This window comes from Ylistrum balloti, unplaced genomic scaffold (assembly GCF_031769215.1).
Source record: "Ylistrum balloti isolate Yb309-2 unplaced genomic scaffold, AGI_CSIRO_Ybal_v1 Utg370538, whole genome shotgun sequence".
Lineage (NCBI taxonomy): Eukaryota > Metazoa > Mollusca > Bivalvia > Pectinida > Pectinidae > Ylistrum > Ylistrum balloti.
In genome coordinates this window covers 189,277-217,252 of record NW_026782342.1, presented here as the reverse complement: position 1 = coordinate 217,252, position 27,976 = coordinate 189,277, and the positions used below count along the sequence as shown (strand labels likewise).

Sequence of the window (27,976 nt, the reverse complement as noted above, 5' to 3'; positions counted from 1 at the left end):
ATTCCAATAGCAAGTACAGAATGTACACCGACCACAAACTTTAAACAATTCCAACAGCAAGTACAGAATGTACACCGGCCACAAACTTTAAACAATTCCAATAGCAAGTACAGAATGTACACCGACCACAAACTTTAAACAATTCCAACAGCAATTTTACCACAAACTTTAAACAATTCCAATAGTACAGAATGTACACCGGCCACAAACTTTAAACAATTCCAATAGCAAGTACAGAATGTACACCGGCCACAAACTTTAAACAATTCCAAAAGCAAGTACAGAATGTACACCGACCACAAACTTTAAACAATTCCAATAGCAAGTACAGAATGTGTTCTATAAGTCTACCAATCATTGCTTTTAATTGTTCCATTTTGATTATTTAATTCTTCAGTATGACAAACCATCATCAGGTTTTTGCGAAAATATTCAGTAGGGTAATTAACCTTGGTAGAGTATAATAATGTACTGTAATTAACCTTGGTAGAGTATAATAATGTACTGTAATCAACCTTGGTAGAGTATAATAATGTACTGTAATTAACCTTGGTACTGTAAATTAACCTTGGTAGAGTATAATAATGTACTGTAATTAACCTTGGTAGAGTATAATAATGTACTGTAATTAACCTTGGTAGAGTATGATAATCCACTGTAATTAACCTTGGTAGAGTATAATAATGTACGGTAATTAACCTTGGTAGAGTATGATAATGTACTGTAACTAACCTTTGTGGAGTATGATAATGTACTGTAATTAACCTTGGTAGAGTATGATAATGTACTGTAATTAACCTTGGTAGAGTATAATAATGTACTGTAATTAACCTTGGTAGAGTATGATAATGTACTGTAATTAACCTTGGTAGAGTATGATAATGTACTGTAATTAACCTTGGTAGAGTATGATAATGTACTGTAATTAACCTTGGTAGAGTATGAATTAATGTACTGTAATTAACCTTGGTAGAGTATGATAATGTACTGTAATAATGTACTGTAATTAACCTTGGTAGAGTATGATAATGTACTGTAATTAACCTTGGTAGAGTATAATAATCCACTGTAATTAACCTTGGTAGAGTATAATAATGTACTGTAATTAACCTTGGTAGAGTATGATAATCCACTGTAATTAACCTTGGTAGAGTATGATAACGTACTGTAATTAACCTTGGTAGAGTATGATAATCCACTGTAATTAACCTTGGTAGAGTATGATAATCCACTGTAATTAACCTTGGTAATTAAATCCTGTAATTAACCTTGGTAGAGTATATGATAATGTACTGTAATTAACCTGTAATTAACCTTGGTAATTAACCTTGTAGAGTATATAATCCACTGTAATTAACCTTGGTAATTAACCCTTGGTAGAGTATGATAATGTACTGTAATTAACCTTGGTAGAGTATGATAATGTACTGTAATTAACCTTGGTAGAGTATAATAATGTACTGTAATTAACCTTGGTAGAGTGTGATTATGTACTGTAATTAACCTTGGTAGAGTATGATAACGTACTGTAATTAACCTTGGTGTAGTATATAATGTACTGTAATATGATAATGTACTGTAATTAACCTTGGTAGAGTATAATAATGTAATTAACCTTGGTAGAGTATAATAATGTACTGTAATTAACCTTGGTAGAGTATGTATAATCCTTGGTACTGTAATTAACCTTGGTAGAGTATAATAATCCACTGTAATTAACCTTGGTAGAGTATAATAATGTACTGTAATTAACCTTGGTAAAGTATAATAATGTACTGTAATTAACCTTGGTAGAGTATGATAATCCACTGTAATTAACCTTGGTAGAGTATGATAATGTACTGTAATTAACCTTGGTAGAGTATGATAATGTACTGTAATTAACCTTGGTAGAGTATAATAATGTACTGTAATCAACCTTGGTAGAGTATGATAAGTCTGCTGTAATTAACCTTGGTAGAGTATGATAATGTACTGTAATTAACCTTGGTAGAGTATAATAATGTACTGTAATTAACCTTGGTAGAGTATGATAATGTACTGTAATTAACCTTGGTAGAGTATGATAGTCTGCTGTAATTAACCTTGGTAGAGTATAATAATGTACTGTAATTAACCTTGGTAGAGTATGATAATGTACTGTAATTAACCTTGGTAGAGTATAATAATGTACTGTAATTAACCTTGGTAGAGTATGATAGTCTGCTGTAATTAACCTTGGTAGAGTATAATAATGTACTGTAATCAACCTTGGTAGAGTATGATAAGTCTGCTGTAATTAACCTTGGTAGAGTATGATAGTCTGCTGTAATTAACCTTGGTAGAGTATGATAAGTGTGCTGTAATTAACCTTGGTAGAGTATGATAAGTCTGCTGTAATTAACCTTGGTAGAGTATGATAGTCTGCTGTAATTAACCTCGACAGAGAATAAAAATCTATTGTAATTAGGCAGCGTAGAGAATTATGTCACATTCTTCTGATTCATTTTTCGTGAATACATGTTTAAACATCTATGAATGATAGCTAGTAACACTGTAACGCATGATTTAAAGTCAATTACTGGTTAGATAGGTATTATCTGCCCTGCTGCAAACTCTTATATACAATGACAGCTGGCCACCAGGTGGCGCCCCTATTCGACCAGCTACAACACACTTACCCCGAACTATTGTGTGCAGTGTGTCGTCTCCATTGATTTTTTCACAGACAGATTCGATGGAATTGCCCGCGAAGCATAAACCTGGAATCAAGACAAACGCAAAGACGTTCAGCAACTATAGTGTATTAGACACTGATATAGATATAGCTAACTTAAACACCAGTATAGTGTGTTAGATACAGATATAGTTAACATAAACACCAGTACAGTGTGTTAGATACAGACATAGTTAACTTAAACACCAGTATAGTGTGTTAGATACAGACATAGTTAACTTAAACACCAGTACAGTGTGTTAGATACAGACATACTTAACTTAAACACCAGTATAGTGTGTTACACACTGATACAGACATAGTCAACTTAAACACCAGTGTTAGATATAGACATAGTTAACTTAAACACCAGTATAGTGTGTTAGATACATACATAGTTAACTTAAACACCAGTACAATGTGTTACACACCGATACGGACATAGTTAACTCAAACACCAGTATAGTGTGTTAGATACAGACATAGTTAACTTAAACACCAGTATAGTGTGTTAGATACAGACATACTTAACGTAAACACCAGTACAGTGTGTTAGATACAGACATAGTTAACTTAAACACCAGTATAGTGTGTTAGATACAGACATAGTTAACTTAAACACCAGTACAGTGTGTTAGATACAGACATACTTAACTTAAACACCAGTATAGTGTGTTAGATACAGACATAGTTAACTTAAACACCAGTACAGTGTGTTAGATACAGACATACTTAACTTAAACACCAGTATAGTGTGTTACACACCGATACGGACATAGTTAACTCAAACACCAGTATAGTGTGTTAGATACAGACATAGTTAACTTAAACACCAGTATAGTGTGTTAGATACAGACATAGTTAACTTAAACACCAGTATAGTGTGTTAGATACAGACATAGTTAACGTAAACACCAGTATAGTGTGTTACACACTGATACAGACATAGTTAACTTAAACACCAGTATAGTGAGTTAGATACAGACATAGTTAACTTAAACACCAGTATAGTGTGTTAGATACATACATAGTTAACTTAAACACCAGTATAGTGTGTTAGATACAGACATAGTTAACTTAAACAGTATAGTGTTAGATACAGACATAGTTAACTTAAACAGTATAGTGTTAGATACAGACATAAATAACTTAAACAACAGTATTCCTAAGAAATGTTATTTCTAAATATCGATTTAATGAAAGATAATACTTAAAGAGAAAAGGAATATGAAAATTTAAAGTAATGTATAGCTGTTAAAATTAAGACAAAAAATCTTACAAAAACAATTAATGCAAGTATCATCTAAATTTGTTGTCTGATCGACTTTACAATTGTTTGATCCAATCATATAACATTATGTTTAGAGATATATTCACACCATGACTAAGGCTTCCATAATGAAAATATCTAAACTGGGTGCAATCACTCGGAAGCAGCGAAGGCCTCGTTAGGTCACTCTCGTGGTAGTATATTCTTGTAATTACTGCATTTGCCGAAAATTTTATGATACACCTTTTCCTGTAACCAAAGCATTCATCATCCTACCGTAGCCAGAACGTTACGCGTGCTTTTGTGTGAACATATGAAAGTTGATAATAACCAGGAAAATTAACAGCTACGATAATTCCATCATTGTGTGTAATTTAAACAATTTGCGTCGCTGGTACTTTAACGAGTTTCAAAATACAACAGGGTTTTTATTCCTACCCTAAAATACCAACAAACAGCATGCAGGCGGTGTTTAGGTTGTAGCTTTCTCATATTGTTTAAATGTGAAAACCATAAAATGTTCACCCCAGGAAGCACTTTAAATCAATTGATTGTAGCTTGTTACAGTTCAAAAATATCACACTCAGAATTCACTTTTATCTGAGCTACTTTTAACACTGACTTCTTTTCGTTCCGAAAATTTGGTTATTTTTTCTGATTCTATTTGTTTGTTTTGATTGCTTGTGTTCTGATGAAATAACCCGTTTGTTTATTTTATCTTTACATTGTTTACCTTGAGACATCCAACTTCTATTATTGTGCCTATTCAATTATATTCTTAAGTTATTTTGATAATTTCCAGGTGTGGAAAGTTTTGTTATGTTAACCTAATGGTTCTTATTTTCATTTATCTTTATGAATCAGTTTAATTCACAATTCGACTCTACTGCATCTAACTCTAAATTTGCACTGAAAGGTGTTTTTCACTCGTGTATTTTTCTGCGACTTTGCAGGTAGTGGACGTTTAGTCCCTGAGGTTTACTGTAACCTACATACCAAATTTTGATTCCTTAAAAAAGTGGCACAGATCACTTGGGGATTTTTTTTCGGAAATTTTCAAATTTTAATAGTTGTATTAACTGAGTGATTCTAAAAATATTTTCCTAACATTCAAAATTCGAATTGCATATAAATTTTATTTATTATACCTTTCAAAATACATTGATTACACTTGTCACTTAACGTGTGGGATCAATTAAGTGTGGAGCGCTAATATGTTTGAAGAAAAGAGTTGTGGCGAACAAGGTTTTTTGTTTATAAAGTATACACTGAGTTATAAAATCGTACAAAGGTGCAGGACGCGCAGATGATGTTGCTTCCTTGTTTATTTCGGCCAATGAGACCACATTAATACATTAAAGATATCGTGCTTATACCTTAGAAGTGTGATTGATAATAGTGGAAGAAGGAATGATACTGAAGCAGACTTGATTTTATTGATCAAAAGATAATGAGAAAAAATACACTTTAAGCTGGCTCTGACTGGACCCTATACAACGTCACGTGACACGGTCTAAGATCTCGTGATAGCTTTCTTTGTACATGAATACCAACTCTTGTGATAGTGGGGCCGCATATCTACTCTGCTGTTCTATCTAACATAGTTTATCATGGACATTTTAAAATTAATCTCCAAAAAGTGAGTTTGGAAGTAGACCCCTATCATGTTAATAAAATCACGTGGTTACGATCTAAGATCTATGTTGTTTCCACTTACAAAGACAAAACATTTGAGATGGTATTTTACATTTTTATTTAAGATTGATTTTGTTTTTGTGAATTACATAGAACCTGGACTATCCACTACTCCATCTTTTCGTGTTTTCCCCAAGTTTTATCTCAACACTCATGTTTTGTTTAGTATGTCCTTCTTATCTTCATAGATTTTTAGAGAATAATTTATAACTTTACACTTGTCTTTAACAAAGACTGACGCTTCGTGTTCCACGAAGTGACGCACATATTGACCTTATAAAATGTGACGTTCAGGTCCCCCTGACCTGATATTTAAGACTTATCAAAATTTGATTTTATTAAATTGTAATTAATGTATTGTAATTTTACAATTTTTAATCATTTGATTTATTGAAGGGGGGATTATTTTTATATATATTTTCATTAAATTCTGTATTCAATGAATGCATTGATCATTACAGAAACTTGTCAAGATACAGCGTTTTTTAAATGAATTATGTGTGGTCGTTAAAGACAAGTCATTATATAACACCATTTAACTGCTCGTTATAGACACGTCATTATATAACACCATTATATCTGGTCGTTATAGACAAGTCATTAAATAACACCATTATATCTGGATGTTGTAGACAAGTCATTATATAACACCATTATAATTGGTCGTTATAGACAAGTCATAAAATAACACCATTATATCTGGTCGTTATAGACAAGTCATTAAATAACACCATTATATCTGGATGTTGTAGACAAGTCATTATATAACACCATTATATCTGGTCGTTATAGACAAGTCATTAAATAACACCATTATATCTGGATGTTGTAAACAAGTCATTATATAACCATCATTATAATTGGTCGTTATAGACAAGTCATTATATAACACCATTATAATTGGTCGTTATAGACAAGTCATTATATAACACCATTATAATTGGTCGTTATAGACAAGTCATTATATAACACCATTATAATTGGTCGTTATAGACAAGTCATTATATAACACCATTATAATTGGTCGTTATAGACAAGTCATAAAATAACACCATTATATCTGGATGTTGTAGACAAGTCATTATATAACACCATTATAATTGGTCGTTATAGACAAGTCATTATATATCATCATTATATCTGGTCGTTATAGACAAGACACTATATAACACCATTATATGTGGTCGTTATAGACAAGTAGTAGTAATATATCATTATGTCGGTATAGACAGGTGGTCAGAACAGGAATAATATTTTATTAAAATTGTCTTCAGAAAATTTCCTTAGAGAATATTTCATAGTTCTCAGATGACATCATATTTCTGAATGAAGTTGGCATAACACTACCACATAGGAAAGTTGAAAATAAGTGCAAATTTAAAATATATTCCATAACAAAATACACAAGCTTTGAAAATTCAAGTAGATATTACCTCCCTTAGATAAAAAAAAGCATAATTTATGTAAGTCGATTTCCAACACTATTCTAACCTCCCTTTCGGAAAAGTACCAACGGATACCTACCAAACCAAACCTTCACTTTAATTAAATCGACCCTCGCTTATATTCAATAAGATTACCTTAAGCTTAATCTAACTTTTGAGACGAGACGGACATGAAAAGCCGGCCACTCCCCTGGGAGGGAGCGCTCGGTAAATTCCACCTTTAACAATGAAACAGACAAATGTACATGAATGAGTCGGATCATACATTCACGCTCCAGGTCTCATAAGAATTCGACGGCATTTCTACATGGAAAGACCATTTCCGTGATCAAATAAACGATTTTATAAATCATATTTAGAGTATTTATAAGGCTGCTGTTCCATTCCCTGGGACATCCTGTTCGTCATAATCCCCTTAAAATAATCTTATTCAGAAAGGGAGACATCCCGTAAAATCATTCTGAATCATACCGAAACACATGCTGCTCGTATCGAACAAGAGATTTATGAAAATTGCCGTCAACAGCTTTTGATTTCGTATACAGAAAAATGCACTAATCTGCCCTGTGTTGGACTCCTTTGAGAATTTAAGTCAGGTAATTTGCTTCAATAGAAATATATCTCAAGGCTGCAGACCACCAAATGTGCATTGTGTTTTATTATCGAACAAACATCACATAGTGAGTTGTTCATATCGGTTGCTTACCAACAATCATCCAACAGATATATTTCAATTCATACCTTTTCCTTTTCTTCTAAAATAATGAGTTTACATATGGTTATCTTCCTCTGATGTTTATTTCATTTCAAAAGTTTTTTTTCCTTCATTTTTTCAAGAACATTGCTGTTGTTTATATTTTTATAATTAGACAACTCGCAATTTTATTTGGAATTTTCTTTCTGAAGATTACATAACAGTGAACAAGTGAATAACATAGTGTACGACAAATTTAGAATCACACAAAGCAGAGCCAAGTAATGAATAAACCTACATCATACAGCTGTTCCGTCCCTTTGGGACTCGTCAGTGATGTTACATCATACAGCTGTTCCGTCCCTTTGGGACTCGTCAGTGATGTTACATCATACAGCTGTTTCGTTCATCTAGGACTCGTCAGTGATTCTACATCATACACCTGTTCCTTCCCGTTGGGACTCGACAGTGATGTTACATCATACAGCTGTTCCGTCCCTTTGGGACTCGTTAGTGATACTACATCATACAGATGTTTCTACATCATACAGCTGTTTCGTCCTTCTAGGACTCGTCAGTAATACAGCATCATACAGCTGTTTCGTCCTTCTAGGACTCGTCAGTGATTCTACATCATACAGCTGCTTCGTCCTTCCAGGACTCGTCAGTGATTCTACATCATACAGCTGTTTCGTCCTTCAAGGACTCGTCAGTGATTCTACATCATACAGCTGTTTCGTCCTTCCAGGACTCGTCAGTGATACTAAGGACCTAAGTTTTAAAAACTACAACGTGATTGAGGAAAATAAATTCGAGAAAAATGTAAAAATAAATATGGGAGATCACTAGACCCATGATTCAATAAATTCCAAAAATCACTCTTCATCATACAAGTATTTCATCCTTCATGGACTCGTCAGTAATTCTACATCATACAAATGTTTCATTCTTCTAGGACTCGTCAGTAATTCTACATCATACAAGTGTTTCATCCTTCTAGGACTCGTCAGTAATTCTACATCATACAAGTGTTTCATCCTTCATGGACACGTCAGTTTTTCTACATCATACAAGTGTTTCATCCTTCATGGACTCGTCAGTAATTCTACATCATACAACTGTTTCATCCTTCATGGACTCGTCATTAATGCTAGACGCTTAAATTGTTAAGCCTGCGAGGCGACTAAGGAAAACCAAAAGTGGTAAGCTAGACTTTCAATAGCATGACCTTTGACCCGATATTATACCGGATACAGATCTGGTACTGTCATATAGGTATACACCGGTGTAACATAAACACAAAACAACGACCAATTTGGCGGGAATGGCACCAGACAGCGCGTACTGGAGCAAAGTGCGCAAGTCAACCTTGCATCCTTCCTCGTGGTAACTATAGCAACCCTAGGCTATCTATGGATTTCCTGCCTTTTTTCTGGAAACTTTGTCATAAAAGCACAGCATAATTACATCAGTGAAATTATAGCAAACAAAATCAAATACATACTCTCTCGTATCAATGACTGAGGCATTAGCACTCGAGGCAGTGTAGACGGTCGCTGTATTGTGGCGACCTATCATACACGCCATTTTGTATCATAGTGCCTCGTTGATGATTACGACACAATACATTTTGAGCACAATATGATATTATTGGAAAAGATTTGATCAGCTCAGATCAAGAAGCCTTCGGTCTCTGTTGGGTATTTATTGCGATTTATTGATTTGGTCGACAAATTAGGCTGCATGTCTTCAGATGTGATATTCTGAATGCTTAACTGTCACTGCATCATTGACAAGACATGTTGTTATACCGAAACTCTCCCGATACACCTCGCCCTACGTTTTTTCACTTTTATTCTGTGTCTCTCCTGGGAAATCGTGAACTCTTTCCCGTTTAGATTTGTGAAACTCTTTTGATATTGTTTTTGGGATATGGAACATTCCATATCTGGCTCTGTAAGACTGAATTCGTAACGTACAGGCACGTGTCTATGTATGCTGGGTTAACGCAGCATTGATCTAGGTTTGATTCGATGGTATAACGACAGAAAGTAGCAACACATGCGATTTTGAGTTTCAATTCTGATTCTGTTGTCATGTCGGTATTGTTTTGTGTTTTGTATTTTTTAAGCACAAACGAAACAGTTCTTTGGATAAGTTATCAATTAGTTCCGGAAATTCAAAAAAGCGGAGTTCCAGAGAATGTATGACACTTGAAACAAGTCATATGGCTATCTTATACATTGATTTGGCACAGTGATATAAATCGTTGTCTGGAGAAAGTTAGTTATTTATACAAAACTTGGTGGTATCTTTGTTTATAGTGCTTAAGTGCAGCATTTAAAAAAAATCACAATCGTTGTATAACTTATTTTTTTACGGTGTACAATATACTGTGTTACTGTCATAACTATTAAGGATTTCTGCATGGATTAACTACTATTTATTTATCATTAAATATTATTCACTCTGTTTATCATTGACAGTGTTTATATCTATTGCAATACAATGTTTCATTATATTACAGGGAGTTTTTGTCGATTTTATTTATGTACAATGTTTGTCACTTTCTGACGTAATGAATGATATTTTATACAATGTTTGTAGATATTTTATACAATGTTTGTTGTTTTTTAAACAATATTTGTAGATATTTTATACAATGTTTGTTGTTTTTTATACAATATTTGTAGATATTTTATACAATGTTTGTTGTTTTTTAAACAATATTTGTAGATATTTTATACAATGTTTGTTGTTTTTTATACAATATTTGAAGATATTTTATATAATGTTTGTTGTTTTTTATACAATATTTGTAGATATTTTATACAATGTTGTTGATGCTGTTAAACTATGTTTATTGATAGTTTACACAATGTTTGTAAATATTTCTATACAATGTTGATTGATTTTTATTCAATGTTTGTTGATGTTTTAATACAATGTATGTTGCAGCTGTTAAACTATGTTTATTGATATTTTATACAATGGTTTTGTTGATACTGTTCAACAACGTTTCATGATAATTTTACGCAATGTGTACTGATGCTTTTCAGCAACATTTAATGAAATTTTATACAATGTTTATTGATGCTGTTCGTCTATTTTTGATATTTTATAAAATGTTTAATAATACTTTATAAAATGTTTAATGGTATTTTATACAAAGTTTGATAAAACGTACGCACTATTAACTTGATAAACATTATGTTATGTCAAGCAAAACAGGTAAATATTATAACAAAATTACCCGCGATGTCGTGATACATTGTAGAATTGCACAGACGCAGAAATATATCAGATAACGTAGCTTTGTGTTATAACATTTTTTGTTTGACATAAATATTTGTTTTCATTAATTTTTTTTGCGATAATGCTGGAAAGATGAACAATAATTTATATTGTTTATTTATTGTTCATATATTGTTTATATTTATAATTTATCAAAATGGCCTATGTTGTTACGACTTATTGTTCAGCAGACAATCTATGGTAAGTTTTATAAACCAACCTGACTTAAAACTTGGTCTATTTGATAAGTTGTACTTACTTTCTTTGTACTGTAAGATATTATCCGCCCACGCACTGATCACCATACACCGATAGCAAGTGCTAGACCTAGAAAAATAAACAAAGAACAATTTATTAGTTTTAAAAAATTCTGGGAACATCATAATCTCGTGTATCAAGGAACATCCCTTCAAAGGAAACTGAAATAAAGAGTTTCTCCATCACCTAAACGTCACGTCGGATTGTCTTTTATCGTTTCTTTCCCATGTCGTATTCGTCCGCAATGTTAAGGCTAAGTCTCAAGGTATGCGTTCAAACTACAGAAGTCTTTTACTGTTAGCCAAGTTCGTATGTCCTTCTGCCAAATAATTTTCCTATTGTTTTATTCGGCCTTGTGATGATTTAAAAGCAAAATATTCCTCCTATCACCGACTTAAATCTCGGTCAAAGAAATGTAGAGTTGTGTTTCCTGGTTAAAGTAAAAATGACTCGCTCAGAATTACAATTTGTGGGACAAATTTCGAATTTCTTTGGCGAGCACTCATCTTTGGGTTCTACTAACAATTGGATCAATTTTTATCACACAGTATTGGATCATGATAGGATGATACCGTTTTAAACCAATAGAAAAACTTGTCTCAAGAAATATTTAACTTTTTAAAAAAATGCTTGTCATGTTTAAAATTAAATTTGAATAAACTTATGCTATATTTTCGTTTACTTGTGAAATCTGATAAAAGACATGAACGAAACCCAGAAGCATGCGTGACAATAGGCCTTGCCTTTCCAACGAAATGCAAACAACCCATTATAACATTTTTATGTTCTGTATATTTTGAAAATTCGATTAAACTTTATGTTTTATGATAACTTTTCGATTCACATAATAATATATAAACTATTTAATTCATAATAAAATAAAAAAAATTCACGTCACTGGCTATTGAATCATTCTCCAATAAAGTCTAAGAAATGGATTGCACGAGATCTCGCAATTCTGTCTGATGTTTGTGTTTGTAAGCCCATCAGCCTCTTGGCGACTTTGTTCTTTATTACAGATTTGCATGCCGGGAGCCCATACGCTCCCCGATACAAACTCCAATTGGTTGAAGTACCATAAACAATGGCGATGGATGTTTCTGTATCGCAGTGGTTACCTGTGGTAGTAAATTACTCCGTCCAGTCTCGGCATGGCCAGATAAAGTGTATCGTGTTTCTGATAAGACCGGACAATAAATATTGATGGGTCGGTGAGATAATGACATGTAATTCATACCTTTAGAGTATTCAGCTGATTAATAACTAATAAGGGTTTGTGAAATCAGAAAACGAGATGTGTGAATCCTTCATGTTGTATCATATGATATAATAACGTCCACTACCAGACATCAGAGCCATGTTAACATGGAAATGTATCTTTCAAATGTTAGTATAAGAGGTTCAGTTCTATTGAATAAACCTTTCAAATATTAGTTATAATAAGATCGAGTTATGTTTTGCTGTTGTAGACGGTTCAGCGTACGGTATAATGAAATTTAATTGAAAATGAATCAATATGCCTCATCCAATCGTCCGTTACCACAAAAGAACGCCGTCTAAGATGTGATCGATAGATTTTTATGATGATGGAAATCTGGCTTTAATAATTCTAGAAATATATCATTTTCTTTCAACATCATGAAAAATCCATTACAACAATGTATTATACTCCAGAATACAAAATGAGTAAGATTGTTTATTGAAACATAAAACATTTTATAATTGATGTACTGATCCATGTTACTTTGGAGTAGAAAATACTCACTTGCATCATATTGTCTGACAAAAAAGTTTTCATTATATCAGAAAGACGTCACAGAGCAACCGTGTGGCAGATAAACCCCGGACTCAAGAAAGAGACAGAGTCAGAAGAGAGGGAGGCCAGTATGGTTAGACAAAGTCAGAAGAGAGGGAGGCCAGTATGGTTAGACAGAGTCAGAAGAGAGGGAGGCCAGTATGGTTAGACAGAGTCAGAAGAGAGGGAGGCCAGTATGGTTAGACAGAGTCAGAAGAGAGGGAGTTGCAGTGTCATTTTGCCATGTTAATACCTACGTGTTCTGTTTTAGACGTTTTTATCATTTCCTTGAGGATTTGCGTCAGCACGTGCTTGAGAGGAAGCATTAAAAGAACTGAGACTGTTCGAGTCTCCGTAACAGGTTATGCGCGTGTAGGCGGATTTGAGCAGTCCTGTCATCGCGTCTTTCTTTCCCATCCCTTAACATCAAATGTCATCTTTCTGAAACCGGGGATTCTTCAACTGAAGACTTTCCTTTGTTATTAGCTTGCCACAAATGTCAACGGTACACCTTAGATTGTGTGTTTAATCAGGAACACATATCTATTTGTTTCCACGTATCTGGTAAATATTGATTAGAAATAGCCTCCAAACGAACCAATCTGGTCGGATTCACCACTGACAGCTAAGTCTGCTGATTCCAGCTCAAACTCTTCATTACAATACATCCAGAACACACACGTTGTTGTGCCCCAGGTCTTTTTGGCATCTTTTCTTTTTTTCATATGTATAAATATAAAATGATTTACTTTAATTTCCATGAACAATGTTGTTCAAAATTAGTATTTTGTTCTTTTTTTCAGATGACCAATACTTTTTATTTCAAATTGTGTCTTTGCTTGGTCTCGAAATTAATGTTGATAATTTTTTCAAAAGTTAGAATAATTGATTTTTTCATCCCGTAAAATATTTGTTTTTCAAGCTGATCTCGAAAGACAAATCAAAAGCCATTTCTAAAAGTAGAGTTGACAGTGATTGATCAGTAAAATCAATTTTCACATTTTATCGATTTGAAGCTCTTTGTGTGATTTATCATTACACTTCAAAGGGAATATGGCTAGAGTTGCTTGAATTACTCTACTTCCGGTATATGTTTTAACTTCCGGTTTCTAGAAGATGATGAAGCTTACTCTATCATTCTGTCTATGGTTGGCTACCCAAATCGGTTGTGAATTCACCTCATGTCCTTATGTTCTGATACGATTTTCTACAATGTCATATGTCCAACAATTTGATGCAAAATATTTTCAGCAACACATCCATCTGTTGTAAGTATGTGTTATAGCATTAGTGTCCGAGATGTCACCAGTACTAGTAGTTTCTGTGTAGAACTCCAATTCGCGAACAAATATTTTACGGGATGAAAAAATCCACATTGTATATCTTTTGACCTACAGATAAATTCATTCCAAACTTTAGATATATGACTACTTACAAAATGTACCAATAACATCAAACGATTTATTCATGAAAAATTGTTATAAATTCTTGTCTCATTAGGAAATGACACAGCAATTCCTAATAAATTAAATAATTCGAAAATACTTTATTCAATTTGTGTCAGTTGTATGATATAATTACAATGTATATATAAATACATATAAAGAGTTTTTTATCGTAATTGTTACAATTTCTATTGGAAGATAAATGAATGACGTTTTACATACTTATCTAAGTATATGGTCTTCGTGCCTACTTGGTATAACAACAATACCACGACATAAACAATATTTGAAAATATGGTTCAGTACGAGCATATTGTCATGATTTCGGACGGAAACAGATACAAAAGGAAATCAATAGATAGGAGTGTTGGGGATAGATCTGTGCTGAGGAAGCTTAAACACCACGTAAATCACAGCGAGATTCCTATAAAACCCGCCGTTGTAGCGTACAGATAATCAGCACACTAATGTACAAGTTACATGCAACACGTGCACGATGGTGTTACAGAAGGATCTACAAACTCGTAACCATTTTAACATATACGATATAAGAAAACAATATAGGATGACTGACTATAAAATCATTCATTTTCGTAAGAGATGTATTTTCGTTGATTTCGTAGGTGCTCTTCATCCACGAATACATTTGTTTATGAACTGTTAAAATAAGTATAAGTAGATTGATTGGACTGTAATCATCCACGGAAGTATGTCCACGAAATCCACGCAAACTAGCTCCATGAAATTAAATGCTTTTACGGTATATGTCTGTTTGCTTATTCGCTTCTATAATATAAAAAAACAGAAACACGTCATCATATAATCACGTTAATCATTATTTAATCACGTTTAATCATTATTTAATCACGTTAATCATTATTTAATCACTTTAGTCATTATTTTATAATGTTCATCATAATCACGTTAATAATTATAATCACGTTAATCATTATTTAATCACTTTAGTCATTATTTAATCACTTTAGTCATTATTTTATAATGTTCATCATAATCACGTTAATGATTATAATCACGTTTAATCATTATTTAATCTCGTTAATCACTTTAATCATTATTTTATCACTTTAGTCATTATTTCATCATGTTAATAATTATAATCACGTTAATCATTATTTTATCACTTTAATCATTATTTTATCACGTTAATCATTACAATCACGTTAATCATTATAATCACGTTTAATCACGTTAATCATTATTTAAATAATTATCTTAACACTTACAAAATGTGCATTATCATCTCTTTACCAAATCTAATTTTGCACTATCATAACGATCTGCATTTTGTTAAGTTTTTTTTTCTATTGTAATTATCCTAAAACGTATTACATGAAATTGATATTGACTCAGCATCTTCGATTACACGTCCCAAAATTTAGCTTGTAGTATGAATATAGAGTTTACTTTTAAGAATTCCAAGCATCTTTGAACATGAAATTTATTCTATACGTAGGTTAACGCCACCAAATTGGAAACAGAAAATTGTTGAAGAATTGGTAGTAAAATGCAGCAATACTTGGAGACGAATATTCATAATAGGATGCCGTTACATATTAAGTTGTCCACGGGCTGTCGTCAGAGTTCCCCCTACACATATCCATGTGGCACCGATCGTCGTGTCAGTGACTATAGAGAAGACCTGACGAAGCTAGTCTTAAACTGTAACGGCAATATTAACGTTATTTTAACGTTTCTCGGATCCCCTTGTCACATGTAATTGATTTGCACGTGAGTTTAAGTGAGATAACTTTTATACGCAATTAACTTAAATGCTTGTTATTTCAAGGATAAAGCATGGTCACGTGACTATTCTCTATTCGTAAAGAACGAAGAGAATTGATTCCGATTCAATTTCTGTGAAATTCCAAGCACAACAGCTCATGTCATTGATGATATGCCTCCTATCATGAGAGTCGGTGTTCATATCAGGAAGGCGGAGTTCTTCAACGAACGTGCTATTCTGAAATTGTCTGAAATTCTAGTGAAAAATTCGTTATCTTTAATTTCTCAACCTAACTGAATTAATCAGCAATATCAATTGTGATAACGTAAAACTAATCAAACTGGTATACGACAGCGGTCAAATGGTCAGGGTGTGGTCAAGTGGTCAGCATGTGGTCTAGTGGTCAGAATGTGGTCAAGTGGTCAGAATGTGGTCAAGTGATCAGGGTGTGGTTAAGTGGTCAGAGTGTGGTTAAGTGGTCAGAGTGTGGTCAAGTGATCAGCGTGTGTCCAAGTGGTCAGAGTGTGGTCAAGTGGTCAACATGCGGTTAAGTGGTCAGAGCAAGTGGTCAGGGTGTGGTTAAGTGGTCAGAGTGTGGTCAAGTGATCAGCGTGTGTTCAAGTGGTCAGAGTGTGGTCAAGTGGTCAGCATGTGGCTAAGTGGTCAGAGTGTGGTTAAGTGGTCAGAGTGTGGTTAAGTGGTCAGTGTGTCGTTAAGTGGTCAGAGTGTGGTTAAGAGGTCAGAGTGTGGTCAAGTGGTCAGAGCAAGTGGTCAGGGTGTGGTTAAGTAGTCAGGGTGTGGTTAAGTGGTCAGAGTGTGGTTAAGTGGTTAGAGGTCAGTGTGGTTAAGTGGTCAGGGTGTGGTTAAGTAGTCAGGGTGTGGTTAAGTGGTCAGAGTGTGGTTAAGTGGTTAGCGTGTGGTTAAATGATCCGAGTGTGGTCAAGTGGTCAGTGTGGTTAAGTGGTCAGAGTGTGGATTAAGTGGTCAGAGTGTGGTTAAGTGGTCAGAGTGTGGTCAAGTGGTCAGTGTGTGGTCAAGTGGTCAGAGCAAGTGGTCAGGGTGTGGTTAAGTGGTCAGAGCAAGTGGTCAGTGTGGTTAAGTGGTCAGAGTGTGGATTAAGTGGTCAGAGTGTGGTCAAGTGGTCAGAGCAAGTGGTCAGGGTGTGGTTAAGTGGTCAGAGTGTGGTCAAGTGGTCAGAGTGTGGTCAAGTGGTCAGAGTGTGGTTAAGCGATAATTCAGATATTTTCACATTTTAACTTTATGATAAAAGGATATGAAGAGAACGTCACATGAAATCAATCTTCAAAACCAAGTAAGTGTTTGAATTTACCTGTCTGCAATCAGGTATTTAGATCCGTTTTTCTTTGAACACGTTCCTTTCCGTGATATTTGCCGTTCCGTAATTTCGAGTTCCCCGTACGTGTCCTGGTACCATCGTCCCCGCCATTCTACCGGAAAGACACAGGAAGAAGCTAGAAAAATAAAAACGAAAAAAACTTCAAAGATTGTACAAAAGGCATACAAGTGAATAGCACCTTTAAATTCAAATTTAGAGTTAGATAAAGGAGGGCCAAATAATGAATTAAATTGCCCCATACAAAATTAGCGCAGTAGAAATACTCCACTTTATAGTCATAATTTCAGCTATATAAGAGTTTGATGGGAATTCCACGTACGTTTCATGACTTTTTTTTTATCTTTCCTTTTTTCTACTAGAGGGCATAATTGTTATCTCGAAATTACATCGATGTATCATCATCTAAGAATTTCTCGTAATTGCGTGAATCGTCGTTGTAGCCATCGTTTTTCTAAAGTGTTAAAAATAGATTTGTTCAAAGAGCCTGAATCAATTCGAATCCCGGAACACTGTAGGACGATACAAACCGTATGTAACATGTTAGAAAGTCATTGGAGATTACATCCGCCATTTGGCCGTCGCGAGATGGGTATCGCAGCGTTTAGCGTCGGATGCCGCTCGGAGGCGCATGGCGTTGGGCCGTTTATCAAGAGAACCAGGCTAAGCTAGAACAATTGCCAGGTATTTCGTGTTAAGAGTTTATTTGACAAAAAAGAACTCTTCTGATGGGAGATAATATACAGCGCCCTCAGAACTCTTCTGTGTCGGAGATAAAGACGTCAAGACGTACATCGGATTACGGGATTGTGCACGGTCGAGACTTTGCTTCTGTTTAAGCACGTAAACACTCTTAAAGTTCTCAATGACATTAGTCTATGGAAATACTTGCTTAAAGTCTTCATGTCGAGTCCAAATCGTATATTTCTGGAGCTTAATGTAAAATACACAGAGTCATTTCCACTATTAAATGCTTTATTGCAAATCTGAGATGTAGAAGATCTCGACTCGCCGTAAAGGAGTCTTAAAATGCTAGTAAAAGTGACAGGGTGTGAAAACCATTGATACAGGGCTGGCACTGACACGGAAACTTTAGCCGGGTGTTCCAAGCAAATATAAACAACGCCAGCTTGCCGTAATTACTCTAACATAGAACCGGTAGAACTGAAATTCTTCAAAATATCACAACACGTACCATCATGACTCTAAACTTTATCCTGCCGGAATTACTCTAAAACATCACCATCTGTACCGGAATTACTCTAAAGCATCACCATCTGTACCGGAATTACTCTAAAGCATCACCATCTGTACCGGAATTACTCAAAAGCATCACCATCTGTACCGGAATTACTCTAAACCATCACCATCTGTACCGGAATTACTCTAAAGCATCACCATCTGTACCGGAAATACTCTAAAGCATCACCATCTGTACCGGAATTACTCTAAAGCATCACCATCTGTACCGGAATAATCATCATCTGTACCGGAAATACTCTAAAGCATCACCATCTGTACCGGAATAATCATCATCTGTACCGGAATTACTCTAAAGCATCACCATCTGTACCGGAATAATCATCATCTGTACCGGAATTACTCTAAAGCATCACCATCTGTACCGGAATAATCATCATCTGTACCGGAATTACTCTAAAACATCACCATCTGTACCGGAATCACTCTAAAGCATCACCAACTGTACAAATCACCATCTGTACCGAAATTACTCTAAAACATCACCATCTGTACCGGAATAATCATCATCTGTACCGAATTACTCTAAAACATCACCATCTGTACCGGAATCACTCTAAAGCATCACCAACTGTACCAATCACCATCTGTACCGAAATTACTCTAAAACATCACCATCTGTACCGGAATTACTCTGAAACATCACCATCTGTACAAATCACCATCTGTACCGAAATTACTCTAAAACATCACCATCTGTACCGGAATTACTCTAAAGCATCACCATCTGTACCGGAATTACTCTAAAACATCACCAACTGTACCAATCACCATCTGTACCGGAATTACTCTAAAACATCACCATCTGTACCGGAATTACTCTAAAGCATCACCAACTGTACCAATCACCATCTGTACCGAAATTACTCTAAAGCATCACCATCTGTACCAATCACCATCTGTACCGTAATTACTCTGAAACATCACCATCTGTACAAATCACCATCTGTACCGGAATTACTTTAAAACATCACCATCTGTACCAATCACCATCTGTACCGAAACTACTCTAAAACATCACCATCTGTACCAATCATCATCTGTACCGGAATTACTCTAAAACATCACCATCTTTATCGGAATTACTCTAAAGTATCACCACCTGTACCAATCACCATCTGTACCGGAATTACTCTAAAACATCACCATCTGTACCGGAATTACTCTAAAACATCACCATCTGTACCAATCACCATCTGTACCGGATTTACTGTGAAATAAGGACATCTGTACCGGAATTACTCTAAGAATTACTTTCACATAAGCTTATATGAATGATCCTAGAGTTAAATAAAAGAGAAAACGACGATACGAAATAGATAAAACCGCATTTGTATGAATTATGATATAATAAGACCCACTATTAAATGTCGGAGTTGTTGAACCCGGAGTGAACACATCTGTTTACGATTTCCCTGTGGATCAGTATTCTGTTCCTTTTAATTTTAGATGAAAACTTACAGAGAAATTATTATTCGAGGAGGGTCTGTGATAAATAGAGCAGATTTCACTTATAAACTGTGGGATGTTGATAAAACTAGGAAACTATTTAACTACCTCATGTGATGCCAAGAAAAAAATATAGTTTATACAGTATCATTCTTATAGCATAAATCTCAAAGAACGATAAACAATCTGACGTGCAACGAGTCCCATATGATAAAAAACACGAGTATGAAACCAGCAGAAATATGGTGCCTTTTTTATATGAATCGCAATAATATATGTTACATAACTAGTGGGCGTGGTTATGACGGGAAAGATGGGGATATATTGAGTCTAATATACCAACTGTTACTTTTTATTATCAACAAAAGAAAACAAATCGTGTGCGTTCAACCCATTCTTTGAAACTAATGCTCGTCTGTGTGAAAACATGGCAATACGTTTTATAAGTACTCGTAAAGATTGCGCGTGGAATAGTCCGCGCGACGTGCAGGCAATTATACCAGTAACAGGGAATTAGGATCAGTCGGCGTTCTGTGAAATATGAAGTCACATCTACGGGTAATGCATACAGACGTTCCTTAATAGGTTACCATAGAGATGTTGCCGAGTTCAACCATCTTTCACACTCGTGATGAGTTCGATTTAATAACATCGATTACATTGGCAACTCGTCACATGTAATTACACCGATTACACTGGTGTTTCGTCACATATGATTACAGACTGATATGGTGACTTGTCACACGATGTTACACTGATAACTCGTCACACGTAATTACACCGATTACACTGGTGTTTCATCACATATGATTACAGACTGAAATGGTGACTTGTCACACGATGTTACACTGATAACTCGTCACACGTAATTACACCGATTACACTGGTGTTTCATCACATATGATTACAGACTGAAATGGTGACTTGTCACACGATGTTACACTGATAACTCGTCACATGTAATTACACCGATTACACTGGTGTTTCGTCACATATGATTACAGACTGATATGGTGACTTGTAACACGATGTTACACTGATAACTCGTCACATGTAATTACACCGATTACACTGGTGTTTCGTCACATATGATTACAGACTGATATGGTGACTTGTCACACGATGTTACACTGATAACTCGTCACATGTAATTACACCGATTACACTGGTGTTTCGTCACATATGATTACAGACTGAAATGGTGACTTGTCACACGATGTTACACTGATGACTCGTAACATGTAATTACACTGATAACTCGTCACATGTGATTACACTTATAACTCGACACACGTAATTACACTGATGACTCGACACACATAATTACAATGATAACTCGACACACGTAATTACACTGATGACTCGACACACATAATTACAATGATAACTCGACACACGTAATTACACTGATGACTCGACACACATAATTACAATGATAACTCGACACACATAATTACAATGATGACTCGTCACTCGTAATTACACGATATGGACACACGTAATTACACTGTAACACACATAATTACAATGATAACTCGACACACGTAATTACACTGATGACTCGTCACACGTAATTACACCGATGACTCGTCACAGGTAATTACACTGATGACTTGTCACAGGTCACCATGCTTACCATAGAACGGTATTGTTGTACCTGTAATGAGCATATATCTAATAAGCCATAGAATGCAGGTTCATATGTAATAAGGCTACCTGTAATTCGCTGTTGTACTATAGACTTTTACACAGGAATCCAAGGCGAGTTTCTCTCATCAAGAATTACAATATAACGCTAATCTACTTCAAATATGACGTCATAATTACATTTTCAAATTTATTAAATCTGAAGACACCAGAACGTTAATTATTATTGGTATAGCGGTAGATACTTTGAATTATTAACACGACTTGTGTGTACAACGCCATCCATATTTAACATGAGTCATGATCGTATACCGCCGGTTACAATCGACAAGTAACAACCAATACAGTCCATGTCAGATCAAACGGTAGAAAAGTACTTACATTTATATTCGGGATAATTCTATCTATTATTTTATTATTTTCATTATTTTAAGATTTTTGCCATGTTCTGTTTAAAAAGCCAAGAATATCTGAAGCTGGATCACAAAATAAACTCATTTGATTGAGTCCAATCGGACATTACAGGATGGTCATTTAAAGTATATCACTTATGTCCGCTCCTGCTATAACGCATAAGGTTAGGGTTAGTTGCCACAAGAAAATTCGAGATGAGGAAAATTCGAGACAAGTATTGTATTCCGAATATATAATTATAAATTAAGGCATGACATCGAAAACATGAAGATAAGTCAAATATTTATGATTTCAAATTATACGCTATCAAATAATTTGTCACCTGACATCGAAATACAAAGAAAATGAGATCGAGATAAACACAATATTCGAATTAGTGTATGTAAAATATATCAATACACTATTATGTCACAATATGAAGGACAAAGACTCCAAAATTGCTGTCCGGACAACTTTCGGAGTTCTGTTCAGTAATTTAGAAGACACAAGAATCATTGTGCCTGGTTTTCAACACAACTCATGTATTGATAGCGTCCTTGTAATACAAAAACAAAATTTATACAAAATGTTTACACATTATCAAGGTCGAAAATAAAGTAGGAAATATTTTACTACGAGCAGACTGGATCTTGGTTAGCAAATCACCCCACATCACCTGTGGCTAGCTAGTGGAGGTAGTGTTATTATGAACTACACACGAAATATTACGTAAACATACCTCCGGTTAACTAGCTTGTCTCGTCAATCCGAGCCATGTTGGTATAGATCAACACAAAAATATTATATCAACATATTTCACTTTCATCTTCCCGTTAAAATCTTCATTTATTATATCCAGTGCGGCATGTGTTTACATATAACGAACTCATATCGCGACAACGTATGTCAAATTTACACGAGATCGCTTCCATAGCAACCTGATATTGGTCACAAAGTGTAAATTTGTTCAGTAGCTTTGGGTTAAAGAACATGCACTGAAATATATGCACGTGTATTTGCATTTCTTCAGCAATAACACGCATGACCAAGTAGATACAACGTGTTCGTCGCCGCTAATGTAAGTGGTAAATCTGAACCTTCCAACAAACACTTTCTGTTACGAGTATAATTTCTATAAAATCAACTCTTATCGTATCATAGCAAGATCAAAGTTCACTTTTTTATTTACTAAATATAATTTGAAGTATCGCTGTTAAAATCTTAACAAGTTTCGTTCGTTAAAGAAAACTGTCTTTGGTTTCGTATAAATGGTCTTTATCTGTGTCTTCGGCAGAAATTACCCCCACTTAAAATTGTTTCAATTCGTAGTTTATTGCCCTTGTATATTTCCTGTGTGATTTACACAGCGGTAGAACTATGTATGTAAGTAAGTTTCTCAACGCCTGATATGTTTTTCTACAAGCTGTTCTAAACTTCACTCTCCAACTTTAACGTGATTACAACCATGTGGCTCGCACCATCCACAAACAAGCCGTCATTTTACAGCTGGTGTGAGCTGTGAATTTCTAGCGTGAAACATTCTCCAGACATGAACTTCATTCCTGTCACCGACACCAATTTATCTCAGTTAATTTAGTTATATAGTTCATATTGTTACAAGGAAAACAAACATGTACTCTGGGAAATCTGATTGACCAGTGTTTTACTAAATTGGTATATAGTTGAATCTGAAATATATCTAATCTTGAGCTAAATTGTAACAAGCAGGGGGTTCCGTAATTAAACCAACAAAGACCATGAATTTCTCACCGAGTTGAGACCATTTTGAATATTATGATTTAATTTCTTTTAAAAGTTACACCCAGAGAACATTTGATATCAGATGAAAAAGAAAATGAATTTAAATTTCAATCTTTCCACAGATTAAGATAAAAGGTTATCAGTGGGTTGCGTTTCTTAGGAATATGGATTTTCAAAATTTTGTTGAGAATTACTTGATATCCTAATTAATACACGCACATATATAGATATATAAAGATTTCAATCTCACTCTATTTTTTGAACAAGTCCATGGAGTGCATTTCGCCGGAAATGTTACTAAAAGACTCTTGCTATCCCAAATAGCCAATAGTTGCCCAAACTATTACCACTAGACAAGCAAAAAGCACGTGCAAAGATGCCGATTACAGCAACAAGAGTTGTTTCTATATATATAATAATAACAACTCTCTCCACATTACACATATTTCAGGGTAAAGCGTCCTTAATATGTGTTTATTCTGTGAAAGACGAATAATTGGACAAGAACGATTTAAGAAAAAGATGTATTCTACAAAACACTAATATTGCATCACGAATGCTTGGCGATAAGGGGTTATTTCTTAAAACAAGAATAGTCCTTGATTAGGGTTTCTAAACTCAAATATTTCAGCAAAAACGCTCCATGATATGGTCTTTTACCCAGTGAATCTCATTAGAACAGATAAATAGATATTGCACATTTTCTAGATAAAACAATTTCACAGCAGTAGTTTTTTTTTCTCTACCAATTAGATAAGTAATTTAGCTACTAATTTATAGTAATGTCGGTAGCTTCACAGTACCATGTTGTGTACGAGATAACAAGTACCATTAACTGTCTGGACGCACGAGACAACACACGTGCATCGCCACATGCATTAGATGCAAATATGCTTGTAATTGACCTATTTTGAAATATTCCGAATGTACTTGGTAGCTTCTAAACAGTTATTTAAAAATGTAGTTTACATCTCATAAATGATCCGTTGGATTCAGACCCGGCTTTGATTACAGTATAAATTGGAATATTTTCAAAATAGCAATTTTATTACTTTCTTTAGTCTATATAAATTCTACATGACTTATGTGTACTAATGGCGATATTCTAGGATTAATCTATATTAATTAGCCATCCGGATCTGTCAGCAGGAGAGGTTTCTAAATAGTTCACAATGTCAGCTTTTCACAACCTTCTTCCATCGTAACGACGGAGCTAGCATATTTATCAACCTCTCGCCACATTTTATCATTATGTACACCCTCTGGGTTTACAAGAACCCTGCGTGAAATACTTGATGTGAACACCTATCATCCTTTAGATCCGAGTACGGAGCTGATACTCCTGCAGAGAAAAATAACAAGACTACTCCTCTAACACCGATTTCGTTAAAGATTTAAAACTGCACACTTTCAGTAGTGTAATAAAATGAATCCGAAAAGTAATTTACATCACGTATTTATGGCACTTGCTTTGAAAAATATAAATACGGAATATAGCTTTAGCTTTTAGCTATTTATATAAATATATCCGGTTTGGAGTAATCGGGATTTGGCGGAGGTCTATCTGTAATGGGTTCACACATAGGCCAAACTGAATGAATAATATCCTTTCACCATCGTAAATTAACAAAGACATCAGTCAATGACGCCAGCGCATGGACCACAAGTCAAAGTAAACAAACCCGTTCTATAAAAAAATCGCATTCAGCTGCAGAAACGACAAAGCGTTTGTTTAACCAAGATCGGCGGAGTTAAAGCGTTTGATGGAATATGATCTTGAGAGCAAATTATTAAGTTTATAAACAAAAAGACATTTCAAAGAACCCTTTTAAATGCTTTAAATGTATTCAATTATCACATTACATCATACCACAAGTACAACACATTAAATGATTCAGAACGCATAGATTCATCAGTCGGTAACGGTTTTCTGCCAATTAGCTAAAGAACGTTCGACACATTATTGCAAAGTTTTGTATCACCATTGACAGTTACGAACCAGCACATGAAAGACTGACATCTTACACACACAAATCTTGCTTTTATCAAGGGTAGTCATTTCCGACATTTACTCGAAGAGGAACTGTCAAATACAGTCGTAAAACAATTATTGGATTTGACGGCGTGTGTTCAGTCCTCGCTTCAGTATTTTGCCAGCCTGTCAGAGCTGGGCATCCATTTACAGCTCAAGTCCTATGAAAACGCAGCCGAAACATGATGAATTGCAAAATGTATTTCTGTTGACTTGATAGAGAAGCAGAAATACAGGTTAGATATTAAAACCTCGAAGCTGGAGAGAGCGTTATCACCACAACTGTAGGATAGATCTCTAAATCGCCGCTGTTAGCGACCAGGACAAAGTCCCCTGTACGCTTCATAGCTTTTTATTGAACAACGCATTACCGATATTTACACTTTATAAATGTGATATTGTATTATTTCTGTGAATACAGACTTTTGGTTGATGACCTTTTTTCATACGAGTTGACTCTTGACAAGTTACTATGTATTTATATGATTCAGACCTGGACTTAACACTCATCCCAAAAGTACATTGTCGTGATAGAAATAAATACGAAAATACGTATTGCAGCAGATTTTTTCCTGTGAACGAGTCAAGGAACACAAGATAAGAAAAATAGAGTAATCTTGCATGCTTTGCAAGGTAAACCAAAGTTGGTGTAATATTGAAGGGGATGACAGTAGCCAAGGAGCCTCGCCATACCACGCCGGCTTGGTGATTGGAGATGGAGCTTGTGCGTGTCTCCTGTTGAAACCTCATACATTTTTCATGGACAGAAGATGTTTGATGGAGCGACATAGCCTCTCGCGGATCTTACTACATGTATATTGATTGTTCGCCGCCTATCAACACATACATATACAGTATAACAATATATATATATATATAATCTCGGGGAGTTCGAGAATAAACGATATCATCCCAATTTTTCATAAAGGCGCAAAACAGGGTGATGTTGTAGATATGCCTGATAATTCAGAGGAATGTGGGCGTTTTTAGAATGGAACAGGGCGGGATAGAAAGGAAGGAGGCGAGACAAACTACGGACCAGGGTGGAAAACTGGAGTCGTGATTATTAAGCTTGGCATGAAGGCTCGTTAGATTCATTTCTAGCGTTAGTACTTACAATATTTACTATAATACAACTCTTAAAACATAATTCCTTCTTGATGCCACCGCCAATAGCTGTTTTCAGTTACGCCGTCTCTAGTTATACTCCGCTCGCTAACTGATGGCGGAGGTTCGTTACAAAGCTAGCAGATGTACACTTGCTGCCGAGAGACTGTTAACAATTGTGTGTTTTGCACTCGAATCAAGTATATACAATCAGCGCTACGTACTCGAGATGAGCGATACATTGGTGGCCTTGTTTTTAAGTTCAAGTATACTGTTGTGAGCGCGCCTTTCTCGTTGGTAAGGAGACTGGCTGATAGAACCGTGTTTGTCACTCAGGATCAAGTCCGTCAGATCAACGGACTATCCAAGTTTATACAGGACGAGAGCAGCTCACATATTTTCTCAACCAATTAATTTTCTGTAGCGGTCACTATCTAATTACCGGACCGACACTTCCGCTCGTTAATGGTCATTTCGGCTAAGGCCAATCAGTGACCAGTTGGTCAGTTACCCCAAAGATAGTCAGCTCCTAGCCTCACATTACTATTAGTATCATTACTATCTCTATCCTTAGCTAGTACACACAGGTCAGTGCACGTGCTGTCAGTGAAAACGATTAAGAGAGAAAATTACGTCAT

The 27,976-nt window shown here is 35.0% G+C and overlaps 1 protein-coding gene across 3 annotated transcripts in view; it reads right to left on the bottom strand.

Annotated features, from left to right (window-relative positions):
- Nucleotides 1–27,976, bottom strand: part of LOC132555991 (uncharacterized) — a 120,053-nt gene that overhangs the window by 16,139 nt on the left and 75,938 nt on the right. For 2 of the 3 annotated variants that reach the window (XM_060220378.1, XM_060220377.1), the window contains 3 exons: nt 17,666–17,807; nt 11,353–11,420; nt 2,661–2,741 (listed from right to left, as the gene is read on the bottom strand). In XM_060220378.1, the coding sequence (XP_060076361.1) occupies nt 2,661–2,741; nt 11,353–11,398 (127 nt within the window). In that variant the 5' untranslated portion in view covers nt 11,399–11,420; nt 17,666–17,807. Of the gene's footprint in view, nt 1–2,660; nt 2,742–11,352; nt 11,421–17,665; nt 17,808–27,348; nt 27,438–27,976 lie in introns of those variants that run through there. The other variant, XM_060220379.1, reaches the window with a different exon arrangement.